General features: G+C 39.5%; 1 protein-coding gene across 1 annotated transcript in view; it reads right to left on the reverse strand.

The window, feature by feature from the left end:
• Positions 1-864: 864 nt before the first annotated feature.
• grin3a (glutamate receptor, ionotropic, N-methyl-D-aspartate 3A) overlaps positions 865-17,117 on the reverse strand; it is a 116,502-nt gene continuing 100,249 nt past the window's right edge. The window contains exons 9-11 of the mRNA XM_064979034.1: positions 4,047-4,117; positions 1,760-1,913; positions 865-1,263 (exon numbers count right to left, since the gene is read on the reverse strand). Of these exons, the coding sequence (XP_064835106.1) occupies positions 1,069-1,263; positions 1,760-1,913; positions 4,047-4,117 (420 nt within the window). The 3' untranslated portion in view covers positions 865-1,068. The remainder of the gene's footprint in view (positions 1,264-1,759; positions 1,914-4,046; positions 4,118-17,117) is intronic.

Consider the following 17,117-nt stretch of genomic DNA (forward strand, 5'->3'; position numbering starts at 1 on the left):
CTAATTTCTCTATTTGAACTGTAACTCAGTCAAACCATCCAGGACAGAGACAGGTTCCATCCCGGACAGGGATCAGGTTCCATTCCAGACAGGGATCAGGTTCCATCCAGGACAGGGATCAGGTTCCATCCAGGACAGGGATCAGGTTCTATCCAGGACAGGGATCAGGTTCCATCCAGGACAGGGATCAGGTTCCATCCAGGACAGGGATCAGGTTCTATCCAGGACAGGGATCAGGTTCCATCCAGGACAGGGATCCGGTTCCATCCAGGACAGGGATCAGGTTCCATCCCGGACAGGGATCAGGTTCCAAGGCTTTGGGTGCAGATAGTGTTCCTTCTGGTTAACTCATCAGAGAGATCTTGGAGATTGGAGGTGGAAAGCAGACAGTTTCCAGGGCCCCAGGGCTCAGGGAGCAGCCATGGTGGTTTTCTTTGGTGCTCTGGGCCTGGGGTTAGTCCTGCTGGTATCTGGGTCTCGGGCTGTTGTCCTCCTGCTGCTCTCGGACTCAGGGATATCAGGGTTTTGTTTTGTTGGGGTACTCCTCAAGCCTCTACTCAGTGTTCCTGTTTGTCTTATGTCCAGTCCTCTACTCCGGTATGCTCCAGCCTCTACTCAGTGTTCCTGTTTGTCTTATGTCTAGTCCTCTACTCCGGGATGGCTCCAGACTCTACTTACGGATGTTATGTGTCTGCTGGTAGCTCCAGCCTCGACTTAGGGGTGTTGTGTGTCTGCTGGTAGCTCCAGCCTCGACTTAGGGGTGTTGTGTGTCTGCTGGTAGCTCCAGCCTCTACTTAGGGGTGTTGTGTGTCTGCTGGTAGCTCCAGCCTCGATTTATTGGTGTTGTGTATCTGCTGGTAGCTCCAGCCTCTACTCAGGGGTGTTGTGTATCTGCTGGCAGCTCCAGCCTCTATTCAGATATCTTGTGTCTGCTGGTAGCAGTTGTAACAGAGTTAGCTTCACAGCCTCACTCACCAGCTTGTAATGTCTTCACTCGCGCTATTGACTTGGTACCTTTTCTATAGCGTAATTACTCTGTCATGTTATGTGTCTGCTTGTACCAATCCTCTACTCTGTCATGTTATGTGTCTGCTGGTACTGCTCCAGCTCCCTCTTCTTCTTCATGGCGATGTGCAGCTGCTGTTTGATGATGGTAATGTGTGTCTCCAGCTCTGACAGCTCCTGCAGCATGGGGTTGGTCCTGGTTTTTAGACCCACCTGGTCTGTCCTCCCGTTAGAGGTGGCCTGTAGGGGGCTCTTCACCTGAGGAGGAAGAGGAGAAAATAAGAGACATTTCGATTACTTCCAACCAATCAAATGGCACGAATCAAAACATAAATAATACATGAGAAATTTGAGAAATGTCCCTCTGATTTGATACATTAAATCTGACTAAATTATATCTACTGGTATTGCCTGTAACTGTATATAATAATGTAGCCTAGTGGTTAGAGCGTTGGACTAATAACCGGAAGGTTGAGAGTTCAAACCCCCGAGCTGATAAGGTACAAATCTGTCGTTCTGCACCCGGAACAGGCAGTTAACCCACTGTTCCCAGGACGTCATTGAAAATAAGAATTTGTTCTTAACTGACTTGCCTGGTTAAATAAAGGTAAAAAATAAAAAATAAGGCTGCAGAATACAGGAAATGGTTTCTACAGGGGTTTAAAATATGTACAATTTCCCAACAAGACATCCTCTCCTAAAAAATGTAAATACTCAAGCTATGTGTTCCTTATTTTTCTGTGCTTGAGCCTACCCGAGGAGGAGGAAGAAGAGGGCAGTCACAGTGGGGGTACTCCAGATGGGACTCCTGAGGAGGCAGCTTCCTTCTGTTGCAGTTGGACTCTGAGCTGGTCCATGGTACGCGTGGCTGCTCCTGTTGTTGTTGGTGGTGGTTACCCACGTTGCACCTTTGGGGTCGAACAAATACATGTCTTTAGGGATGGTGATTTGCATCCCAAATGGCACTTTTATTACCTATAGTGTACTACTTTAGACCAGGGCACTACTTTAGACCAGGGCCTATAGTGCACTACAGAACCTGCTATCTGATGCAGTGGAGGCTCCTCAGAGGCGGAATGAAAGGACCATCCTCAGTGAATTTCATAAAAATAAAAATTGTAATACATTTAAAACAACATCCTTTTTTAGATAAAACGATACAAAGTATAATCACTTCACCAAATAATTGATTAAAACACATTGTTTTGAAATGAAATCTACAGTAGCCTCAACAGCACTCTGTAGGGTAGCACCATGGTGTAGCCGGAGGACACCTAGCTTCTATCCTCCTCTTGGTTCATTGACTTTAATACAAAACCGAGGAAGCTCATGGTTCTCACCCCATTCCATAGACTTACACAGTAATTATGCCAACTTCTGGAGGACGTCCTCCAACCTATCAGAACTCTTGCAGCATGAACTGACATGTTGCCTACACAATGATCAGAAAATTAATCTAGTACTGAAAGCATAAGCTACAGTTAGCTAGCACCGCAGTGCATAAAACGTGGTGAATAGTTGACGCAAAGAGAGAGAAAGACAGTTAAAAAATATTTATTCCAAAATGAAGAAGCAAGATAGAAATATTTTCACTTACTTAGCTAGTAAATGCATAGTTTAGCCTTCTGAAACACCCTGCTTCAACAGACGGATGCTATATTAGCTAGCTGGCTTTAACAGAGGGATGCAATATTAGCTAAATGGCTATAACAGAAGGATGCTGTATTAGCTAGCTGGCTATAACAGAGTGATTCGATATTAGCTAGCTGGCTATAACAGAGGGATTCTATATTAGCTAGCTGGCTATAACAGAGGGATGCTCTATTAGCTTGCTGGCTATAACAGAGGGATGCTCTATTAGCTAGCTGGCTATAACAGAGTGATTTGATATTAGCTAGCTGGCTATAACAGAGGGATGCTATATTAGCTAGCTGGCTATAACAGAGGGATGCTATATTAGCTAGCTGGCTAAAACAGAGGGATGCTATATTAGCTAGCTGGCTAGGACTATCCAACACAACACTGGAATTCTTTCAAGTCAAGGTAAGCTTTGGATTTACTAATTTATTGCCACCGGGGCCCACCGGTGGCTTACTGACTGTACACTGTAATATTACTGCATGGTTTTAGTGGGTTTATTAACATGTTTGTTTTATAAGCTATGGTGACAATGACATTACCTTAGCTAATATGGTGACAACAATGTAGGCTGTGTGTAGCTGTTTGACTTGGAAAGGTTTTTTTGCCTGGCCACTTACAGCTGATGTGTTTTGCATTGAAGTCCACCGGCGAAGGGACAAGGTGAGAGTAGAGCGCAGAGATGCCAAAATGAATACAATGTGGCTGCTATGAAAGTGAACTGTGTTTACGCATGATCAGGGATGTATTCATTCCGCCGATTCTGTTTAAAAAAAAGTTTCTTAAACGGAAGCAAACGGAACAAAAACAGGGATAAACATACCTGAATTTGTCCAATAGAAACTCTGGATTGCAACTGTTGGATTAAAAATGACACCTTACATCAGCTAGATGCAGGCACGAGTGTGCAAGGTGTTATTGAATGAGTATCTGTCTGTCCATGTGTCACTGTCTGTCACCTCAAATGTGTCTCTCGCCCTGTGTGCACCTACGCTGTAAACTTTCATTCATAGGCTAGGTTGTAGCAACCTCATGATGTGTGTAGGAAAAATTGGAGTATCATGTAGTAGCCTAAACCTATTAATGTTACATTGAACTAGGATGACAGTCGTCCAATACGCTCTAATAAGAATAAGGCCAATCTCATGAAAAATGAATGTAATCTCTCATCTTAAACGGCACTGACGGTCACTGATCTGATGCTGACATGATCCACAGCCTGTAAGCAGGGTGTCACCCATCATCCCGTCACTACTATCATCACTGACAATTCAATTTGCCAAAATGTGATTCATAAAAGTGACACATGCTGTCAAACTGGAACATTAAATCAAACGTTTCTCAAGTCAATAAATCAGCGGTCTGTCAATTTGCTTCCTTACGGCACATGAATGAATTGTTACCTTTTTTCCTTCTTGGCCACAGTCTGCAGTTTATCGTCGTTGAAAGATGTGTTCATAGCTCGGTGTAATCTCTGAGGGACAGAGCAAAAAATACACAAGACAGAAACACACCTGATATTATAAACACACCAGACATTAGAAACACACCAGACATTAGAAACACACCAGACATTAGAAACACACCAGATATTAGAAACACACCTGACATTAGAAACACACCAGACATTAGAAACACACCAGATATTATAAACACACCAGACAGAAACACACCTGATATTATAAACACACCAGACATTAGAAACACACCAGACATGAGAAACACGCCAGACATTAAAAAAACACCTGACAGAAACACACCAGACATTAGAAACAGAAACACACCAGACATTTGAAACACACCAGACATTAGAAACACACCACATGACATTTGAAACACCTGACAGAAACACACCAGACATTTGAAACACACCAGACGTTATAAACACACCAGACGTTATAAATACACCAGACATTAGAAACACACCAGACATGAGAAACACGCCAGACATTAAAAAAACACCTGACAGAAGCACACCTGACATTAGAAACAGACCTGACATTAAAAACAGACCTGACATTAAAAACACACCTGACAGAAACACACCTGACATTAGAAACACACCTGACATTAGAAACACACCTGACATTAGAAACACACCAGATATTAGAAACACACCTGACATTAGAAACACACCTGACATTAGAAACACACCAGACATTAGAAACACACCAGATATTAGAAACACACCTGACATTAGAAACACACCTGACATGAGAAACACAACAGACATTAGAAACACACCTGCCATAAACACACCAGACATTAGAAACACACCTGCCATAAACACACCTGACAGTATAAACACACGAGACATTAGAAACACACCAGACAGAAACACACCTGACAGAAACACACCTGACATTAGAAACACACCTAACATTAGAAACACACCAGATATTAGAAAAACACCAGACAGAAACACACCTGACATTAGAAACACACCTGACATTGGAAACACACCAGATATTAGAAACACACCAGACATTAGAAACACGCCAGACATTAGAAACACACCTGACATTAGAAACACACCTGACATTAGAAACACACCTGACAGAAACACACCTGACATTTGAAACACACCTGACATTAGAAACACACCTGACATTAGAAACACACCTGACATTAGAAACACACCTGACATTAGAAACACACCAGACATTAAAAACACACCTGAAAAACACACCTGACATTAGAAACACACCAGACATTAGAAACACACCAGACATTTGAAACACACCTGACATTAGAAACACACCTGACATTAGAAACACACCTGACATTAAAAACACACCTGACATTAAAACACACCTGACATTAGAAACACACCTGACATTAGAAACACACCAGACATTAGAAACACACCTGACATTAGAAACACACCTGACAGAAACACACCTGACATTAGAAACACACCTGACATTAGAAACACACCTGACATTAGAAACACACCTGACATTAGAAACACACCTGACATTAAAAACACACCTGACAGAAACACACCTGACATTTGAAACACACCTGACATTAGAAACACACCTGACATTAGAAACACACCTGACATTAGAAACACACCTGATATTATAAACACACCAGACATTAGAAACACACCTAATATTATAAACACACCTGACATTAGAAACACACCTGACATTAGAAACACACCAGACAATAGAAACACACGTGACAGAAAGACACCTGACATTATAAACACACCAGACATTAGAAACACACCAGACATTATAAACACACCAGACATTAGAAACACACCTGTCATTAGAAACACACCAGATATTATAAACACACCTGACATTAGAAACACACCAGACATTATAAACACACCAGACATTAGAAACACACCAGACATTAGAAACACACCAGACATTAGAAACACACCAGATATTATAAACACACCTGACATTAGAAACACACCAGACATTATAAACACACCAGACATTAGAAACACACCAGACATTAGAAACACACCAGACATTATAAACACACCAGACATTATAAACACACCAGGCATTAGAAACAAACCAGACATTAGAAACACACCAGACATTAGAAACATACCAGACATTAGAAACACACCAGACATTAGAAACACAACAGACCTTAGAAATACACCAGACATTAGAAACACACCAGACATTAGAAACACACCTTACAGAAACACACCAGACATTAGAAACACACCTGACATTAGAAACACACCTGACAGAAAACACACCTGACATTAGAAACACACCAGACATTAGAAACACACCTGACATTAGAAACACACCTGACATTAGAAACACACCAGACATTAGAAACACACCAGACATTATAAACACACCAGACACTAGAAACACATCTGACATTAGAAACACACCTGACATTAGAAACACACCTGACATTAGAAACACACCTGACATTAGAAACACACCTGACATTAGAAACACACCAGAAACACACGTGACAGAAAGACACCTGACATTAGAAACACACCTGTCATTAGAAACACACCAGATATTATAAACACACCAGACATTAGAAACACACCAGACATTATAAACACACCTGACATTAGAAACACACCAGACATTATAAACACACCAGACATTAGAAACACACCAGACATTAGAAACACACCAGACATTAGAAACACACCAGACATTATAAACACACCAGGCATTAGAAACAAACCAGACCTTAGTAATACACCAGACATTAGAAACATACCAGACATTAGAAACACACCAGACATTAGAAACACAACAGACCTTAGAAATACACCAGATATTAGAAACACACCAGACATTAGAAACACACCTTACTGAAGCACACCTGACATTAGAAACACACCAGACATTAGAAACACACCTGACATTAGAAACACACCTGACATTAGAAACACACCAGACATTAAAAACACACCAGACATTAGAAACACACCAGACATTATAAACACACCAGACACTAGAAACACATCTGACATTAGAAACACACCTGACATTAGAAACACACCAGACATTAGAAACACACCTGACATTAGAAACACACCAGACATTAGAAACACACCAGACATTAGAAACACACCAGACATTAGAAACACACCAGACATTAGAAACACACCTGACATTAGAAACACACCTGACATTAGAAACACACCAGACATTATAAACACACCAGACATTAGAAACACACCAGACATTAGAAACACACACATTAGAAACACACCTGACATTAGAAACACACCAGACATTAGAAACACACCAGACATTAGAAACACACCAGACATTAGAAACACACCTGACATTAGAAACACACCTGACATTAGAAACACACCTGACATTAGAAACACACCAGACATTAGAAACACACCAGACATTATAAACACACCAGACACTAGAAACACATCTGACATTAGAAACACACCTGACATTAGAAACACACCAGACATTAGAAACACACCTGACATTAGAAACACACCAGACATTAGAAACACACCTGACATTAGAAACACACCTGACATTAGAAACACACCTGACATTAGAAACACACCAGACATTAGAAACACACCTGACATTAGAAACACACCTGACATTAGAAACACACCTGACATTAGAAACACACCTGACATTAGAAACACACCAGACATTATAAACACACCAGACACTAGAAACACATCTGACATTAGAAACACACCTGACATTAGAAACACACCAGACATTAGAAACACACCTGACATTAGAAACACACCAGACATTAGAAACACACCTGACATTAGAAACACACCTGACATTAGAAACACACCTGACATTAGAAACACACCAGACATTAGAAACACACCAGACATTAGAAACACACCTGACATTAGAAACACACCTGACATTAGAAACACACCAGACATTAAACACACCAGAAAGAAACACACCTGACATTAGAAACACACCTGACATTAGAAACACACCTGACATTAGAAACACACCTGACAGAAACACACCTGACATTAGAAACACACCTGACATTAGAAACACACCTGACATTAGAAACACACCAGACATTAGAAACACACGTGACAGAAACATTAGAAACACACTGACATTAGAAACACACCAGACATTAGAAACACACCAGACATTAGAAACACACCAGACATTAGAAACACACCAGACATTAGAAACACACCTGTCATTAGAAACACACCTGACATTAAAACACACCTGACATTAGAAACACACCAGACATTATAAACACACCAGACATTAGAAACACACCTGACATTAGAAACACACCAGACATTAGAAACACACCAGACATTAGAAACACACCTGACATTAGAAACACACCTGACATTAGAAACACACCTGACATTAGAAACACACCAGACATTAGAAACACACCTGACATTAGAAACACACCTGACATTAGAAACACACCAGACATTAGAAACACACCAGACATTAGAAACACACCTGACATTAGAAACACACCTGACATTAGAAACACACCATACATTAGAAACACACCTGACATTAGAAACACACCTGACATTAGAAACACACCTGACATTAGAAACACACCTGACATTAGAAACACACCAGACATTAGAAACACACCTGACATTAGAAACACACCTGACATTAGAAACACACCAGACATTAGAAACACACCAGACATTAGAAACACACCAGACATTAGAAACACACCTGACATTAGAAACACACCAGACATTAGAAACACACCTGACATTAGAAACACACCAGACATTATAAACACACCAGACATTAGAAACACACCTGACATTAGAAACACACCAGACATTAGAAACACACCAGACATTAGAAACACACCTGAAAGAAACACACCAGACATTAGAAACACACCTGACATTAGAAACACACCTGACATTAGAAACACACCAGACATTAGAAACACACCAGACAATAGAAACACACCTGACATTAGAAACACACCTGACATTAGAAACACACCTGACATTAGAAACACACCTGACATTAGAAACACACCTGACATTAGAAACACACCTGACATTAGAAACACACCAGACAATAGAAACACACGTGACAGAAAGACACCTGACATTAGAAACACACCTGTCATTAGAAACACACCAGATATTATAAACACACCAGACATTAGAAACACACCAGACATTATAAACACACCTGACATTAGAAACACACCAGACATTAGAAACACACCAGACATTAGAAACACACCAGACATTAGAAACACACCAGACATTATAAACACACCAGACATTAGAAACACACCAGACATTAGAAACACACCAGACATTATAAACACACCAGACATTATAAACACACCTGACATTAGAAACACACCAGACATTAGAAACACACCTGACATTAGAAACACACCAGACATTAGAAACACACCTGACATTAGAAACACACCAGACATTAGAAACACACCAGACATTATAAACACACCAGACACTAGAAACACATCTGACATTAGAAACACACCTGACATTAGAAACACACCAGACATCAGAAACACACCTGACATTAGAAACACACCTGACATTAGAAACACACCTGACAGAAACACACCTGACATTAGAAACACACCAGACATTAGAAACACACCTGACATTAGAAACACACCTGACATTAGAAACACACCTGACATTAGAAACACACCAGACATTATAAACACACCAGACACTAGAAACACATCTGACATTAGAAACACACCTGACATTAGAAACACACCTGACATTAGAAACACACCTGACATTAGAAACACACCTGACATTAGAAACACACCAGACAATAGAAACACACGTGACAGAAAGACACCTGACATTAGAAACACACCTGACATTAGAAAGAAACACACCAGACATTAGAAACACACCAGACATTATAAACACACCTGACATTAGAAACACACCAGACATTAGAAACACACCTGACATTAGAAACACACCAGACATTAGAAACACACCTGACATTAGAAACACACCTGACATTAGAAACACACCTGACATTAGAAACACACCAGACATTATAAACACACCAGACAATAGAAACACACGTGACAGAAAGACACCTGACATTAGAAACACACCTGACATTAGAAACACACCTGATTATTAGAAACACACCAGACATTAGAAACACACCAGACATTAGAAACACACCTGACATTAGAAACACACCTGACATTAGAAACACACCTGACATTAAAAACACACCTGACAGAAACACACCTGACATTTGAAACACACCTGACATTAGAAACACACCTGATATTAGAAACACACCAGACAATAGAAACACACGTGACAGAAAGACACCTGACATTAGAAACACACCTGTCATTAGAAACACACCAGATATTATAAACACACCAGACATTAGAAACACACCAGACATTATAAACACACCAGACATTAGAAACACACCTGTCATTAGAAACACACCAGATATTATAAACACACCTGACATTAGAAACACACCAGACATTATAAACACACCAGACATTAGAAACACACCAGACATTAGAAACACACCAGACATTATAAACACACCAGATATTATAAACACACCTGACATTAGAAACACACCAGACATTATAAACACACCAGACATTAGAAACACACCAGACATTAGAAACACACCTGACATTAGAAACACACCTGACATTAGAAACACACCAGACATTATAAACACACCAGACACTAGAAACACATCTGACATTAGAAAAACACCTGACATTAGAAACACACCATACATCAGAAACACACCTGACATTAGAAACACACCTGACATTAGAAACACACCTGACAGAAACACACCTGACATTAGAAACACACCAGACATTAGAAACACACCTGACATTAGAAACACACCTGACATTAGAAACACACCTGACATTAGAAACACACCAGACATTATAAACACACCAGACACTAGAAACACATCTGACATTAGAAACACACCTGAGATTAGAAACACACCTGACATTAGAAACACACCTGACATTAGAAACACACCTGACATTAGAAACACACCTGACATTAGAAACACACGTGACATTAAAACACACCTGACATTAGAAACACACCTGACATTAGAAACACACCAGACATTAGAAACACACCAGACATTAGAAACACACCAGACATTATAAACACACCTGACATTAGAAACACACCAGACATTATAAACACACCAGACATTAGAAACACACCAGACATTAGAAACACACCAGACATTAGAAACACACCAGACATTAGAAACACACCAGACATTAGAAACACACCAGACATTAGAAACACACCAGACATTAGAAACATACCAGACATTAGAAACACACCAGACATTAGAAACACACCAGACATTAGAAATACACCAGATATTAGAAACACACCAGACATTAGAAACACACCTTACTGAAGCACACCTGACATTAGAAACACACCAGACATTAGAAACACACCTGACATTAGAAACACACCTGACATTAGAAACACACCAGACATTAGAAACACACCAGACATTAGAAACACACCAGACATTATAAACACACCAGACACTAGAAACACATCTGACATTAGAAACACACCTGACATTAGAAACACACCAGACATTAGAAACACACCTGACATTAGAAACACACCTGACAGAAACACAACAGACATTAGAAACACACCAGACATTAGAAACACACCTGACATTAGAAACACACCTGACATTAGAAACACACCTGACATTAGAAACACACCAGACATTATAAACACACCAGACACTAGAAACACATCTAACATTAGAAACACACCTGACATTAGAAACACACCTGATTATTAGAAACACAACAGACATTAGAAACACACCAGACATTAGAATCACACCTGACATTAGAAACACACCTGACATTAGAAACACACCTGACATTAAAAACACACCTGACAGAAACACACCTGACATTTGAAACACACCTGACATTAGAAACACACCTGACATTAGAAACACACCTGACATTAGAAACACACCTGATATTATAAACACACCAGACATTAGAAACACACCTTACATTAGAAACACACCTGACATTAGAAACACACCTGACATTAGAAACACACCTGTCATTAGAAACACACCAGATATTATAAACACACCAGACATTAGAAACACACCAGACATTATAAACACACCAGACATTAGAAACACACCTGTCATTAGAAACACACCAGATACTATAAACACACCTGACATTAGAAACACACCAGACATTATAAACACACCAGACATTAGAAACACACCAGACATTAGAAACACACCAGACATTAGAAACACACCAGATATTATAAACACACCTGACATTAGAAACACACCAGACATTAGAAACACACCAGACATTATAAACACACCAGACATTATAAACACACCAGGCATTAGAAACAAACCAGACCTTAGTAATACACCAGACATTAGAAACATACCAGACATTAGAAACACACCAGACATTAGAAACAAAACAGACCTTAGAAATACACCAGATATTGGAAACACACCAGACATTAGAAACACACCTTACAGAAGCACACCTGACATTAGAAACACACCAGACATTAGAAACACACCTGACATTAGAAACACACCTGACATTAGAAACACACCAGACATTAGAAACACACCAGACATTAGAAACACACCAGACATAGAAACACATCTGACATTAGAAACACACCTGACATTAGAAACACACCAGACATCAGAAACACACCTGACATTAGAAACACACCTGACATTAGAAACACACCTGACAGAAACACACCTGACATTAGAAACACACCAGACATTAGAAACACACCTGACATTAGAAACACACCTGACATTAGAAACACACCTGACATTAGAAACACACCAGACATTATAAACACACCAGACACTAGAAACACATCTCACATTAGAAACACACCTGACATTAGAAACACACCTGACATTAGAAACACACCTGACATTAGAAACACACCAGACATTAGAAACACACCTGACATTAGAAACACACCTGACATTAGAAAAAAACCTGCCAGAAACACACCAGACATTATAAACACACAAGACATTATAAACACGCCCGACATTAGAAACACACCAGACATAAGAAACACACCAGAAATTAGAAACACACCAGACATTAGAAACACACCAGACATTATAAACACACCAGATATTATAAACACACCTGACATTAGAAACACACCAGACATTATAAACACACCAGACATTAGAAACACACCAGACATTAGAAACACACCTGACATTAGAAACACACCTGACATTAGAAACACACCAGACATTAGAAACACACCAGACACAGAAACACATCTGAGACATTAGAAACACACCAGACATTAGAAACACACCTGACATTAGAAACACACCAGACATTAGAAACACACCTGACAGAAACACACCTGACATTAGAAACACACCAGACATTAGAAACACACCTGACATTAGAAACACACCTGACATTAGAAACACACCAGACATTAGAAACACACCAGACATTATAAACACACCAGACACTAGAAACACACCTGACATTAGAAACACACCTGAGATTAGAAACACACCTGACATTAGAAACACACCTGACATTAGAAACACACCTGACATTAGAAACACACCAGACATTAGAAACACACCAGACAGAAACACACCTGACATTAGAAACACACCTGACATTAGAAACACACCAGATATTATAAACACACCAGACATTAGAAACACACCAGACATTATAAACACACCTGACATTAGAAACACACCAGACATTATTAGAAACACACCAGACATTAGAAACACACCAGACATTAGAAACACACCAGACATTAGAAACACACCAGGCATTAGAAACAAACCAGACCTTAGTAATACACCAGACATTAGAAACATACCAGACATTAGAAACACACCAGACATTAGAAACACACCAGACATTAGAAATACACCAGATATTAGAAACACACCAGACATTAGAAACACACCTTACTGACATTAGAAACACACCAGACATTAGAAACACACCTGACATTAGAAACACACCTGACATTAGAAACACACCAGACATTAGAAACACACCAGACATTAGAAACACACCAGACATTATAAACACACCAGACATTAGAAACACACCTGACATTAGAAACACACCTGACATTAGAAACACACCAGACATTAGAAACACACCTGACATTAGAAACACACCTGACACACAACAGACATTAGAAACACACCAGACATTAGAAACACACCTGACATTAGAAACACACCTGACATTAGAAACACACCTGACATTAGAAACACACCAGACATTATAAACACACCAGACACTAGAAACACATCTAACATTAGAAACACACCTGACATTAGAAACACACCTGATTATTAGAAACACAACAGACATTAGAAACACACCAGACATTAGAATCACACCTGACATTAGAAACACACCTGACATTAGAAACACACCTGACATTAAAAACACACCTGACAGAAACACACCTGACATTTGAAACACACCTGACATTAGAAACACACCTGACATTAGAAACACACCTGACATTAGAAACACACCTGATATTATAAACACACCAGACATTAGAAACACACCTAATATTATAAACACCCCTGACATTAGAAACACACCTGACATTAGAAACACACCTGTCATTAGAAACACACCAGATATTATAAACACACCAGACATTAGAAACACACCAGACATTATAAACACACCAGACATTAGAAACACACCTGTCATTAGAAACACACCAGATACTATAAACACACCTGACATTAGAAACACACCAGACATTATAAACACACCAGACATTAGAAACACACCAGACATTAGAAACACACCAGACATTAGAAACACACCAGATATTATAAACACACCAGACACTAGAAACACATCTGACATTAGAAACACACCTGACATTAGAAACACACCAGACATTAGAAACACACCTGACATTAGAAACACACCTGACATTAGAAACACACCTGACAGAAACACACCTGACATTAGAAACACACCAGACATTAGAAACACACCTGACATTAGAAACACACCTGACATTAGAAACACACCTGACATTAGAAACACACCAGACATTATAAACACACACACCACATCTCACATTAGAAACACACCTGACATTAGAAACACACCAGACATTAGAAACACACCTGACATTAGAAACACACCTGACATTAGAAACACACCTGACATTAGAAACACACCTGACATTAGAAACACACCTGACATTAGAAAAAAACCTTAGAAACACACCAGACATTATAAACACACCAGACATTATAAACACACCCCGACATTAGAAACACACCAGACATAAGAAACACACCAGAAATTAGAAACACACCAGACATTAGAAACACACCAGACATTAGAAACACACCAGACATTATAAATACACCAGACATTAGAAACACACCAGACCTTAGAAATACACCAGATTTTAGAAACACACCAGACATTAGAAACACACCAGACATTAGAAACACAGCAGAACTTAGAAATACACCAGACATTAGAAACACACCAGACATTAGAAACACACCTTACAGAAGCACACCTGACATTAGAAACACACCAGATATTAGAAACACACCAGACAGAAAGACACAAGATATTAGAAAGACACCAGACAGAAACACACCTGACATTATAAACACAGCAGACATTCGAAAGACACCTGACATTAGAAACACACCAGACATTAGAAACACACCTGATATTAGAAACACACCTGACATTAGAAACACACCTGATATTAGAAACACACCTGACATTAGAAACACACCAGACATTAGAAACACAGCAGACCTTAGAAACACACCAGACATTAGAAACACAGCAGACCTTAGAAATACATCAGACATTAGAAACACACTAGACATTAGAAACACACCAGACATTAGAAACACAGCAGAACTTAGAAATACACCAGACATTAGAAACACACCAGACATTAGAAACACACCTTACAGACATTAGAAACACACCAGATATTAGAAACACACCAGACAGAAAGACACAAGATATTAGAAAGACACCAGACAGAAACACACCTGACATTATAAACACAGCAGACATTCGAAACACACCAGACATTAGAAACACACCAGACATTAGAAACACACCAGACATTAGAAACACACCAGACATTAGAAACACACCTGACATTAGAAACACACCTGACATTAGAAACACACCTGCCAGAAACACACCAGACATTATAAACACACCAGACATTATAAACACGCCCGACATTAGAAACACACCAGAAATTAGAAACACACCAGACATTAGAAACACACCAGACATTATAAACACACCAGGCATTAGAAACAAACCAGACCTTAGTAAACACACCAGACATTAGAAACACACCAGACATTAGAAACACACCAGACATTAGAAACACAACAGACCTTAGAAATACACCAGATATTAGAAACACACCAGACATTAGAAACACACCTTACTGAAGCACACCTGACATTAGAAACACACCAGACATTAGAAACACACCTGACATTAAAAAAACACGTGACAGAAACACACCAGACATTAGAAACACACCTGACATTAGAAACACACCTGACATTAGAAACACACCTGACATTAGAAACACACCAGACATTAGAAACACACCTGACATTAGAAACACACCTGACATTAGAAACACACCTGATATTAGAAACACACCTGACATTAGAAACACACCTGATATTAGAAACACACCTGACATTAGAAACACACCAGACATTAGAAACACACCAGACATTATAAACACACCAGACATTAGAAACACACTAGACATTAGAAACACACCAGACATTAGAAACACGCTAGACATTAGAAACACACCAGACATTAGAAACACACCA

This window comes from Oncorhynchus masou, chromosome 11 (genome assembly GCF_036934945.1).
Source record: "Oncorhynchus masou masou isolate Uvic2021 chromosome 11, UVic_Omas_1.1, whole genome shotgun sequence".
NCBI lineage: Eukaryota > Metazoa > Chordata > Actinopteri > Salmoniformes > Salmonidae > Oncorhynchus > Oncorhynchus masou.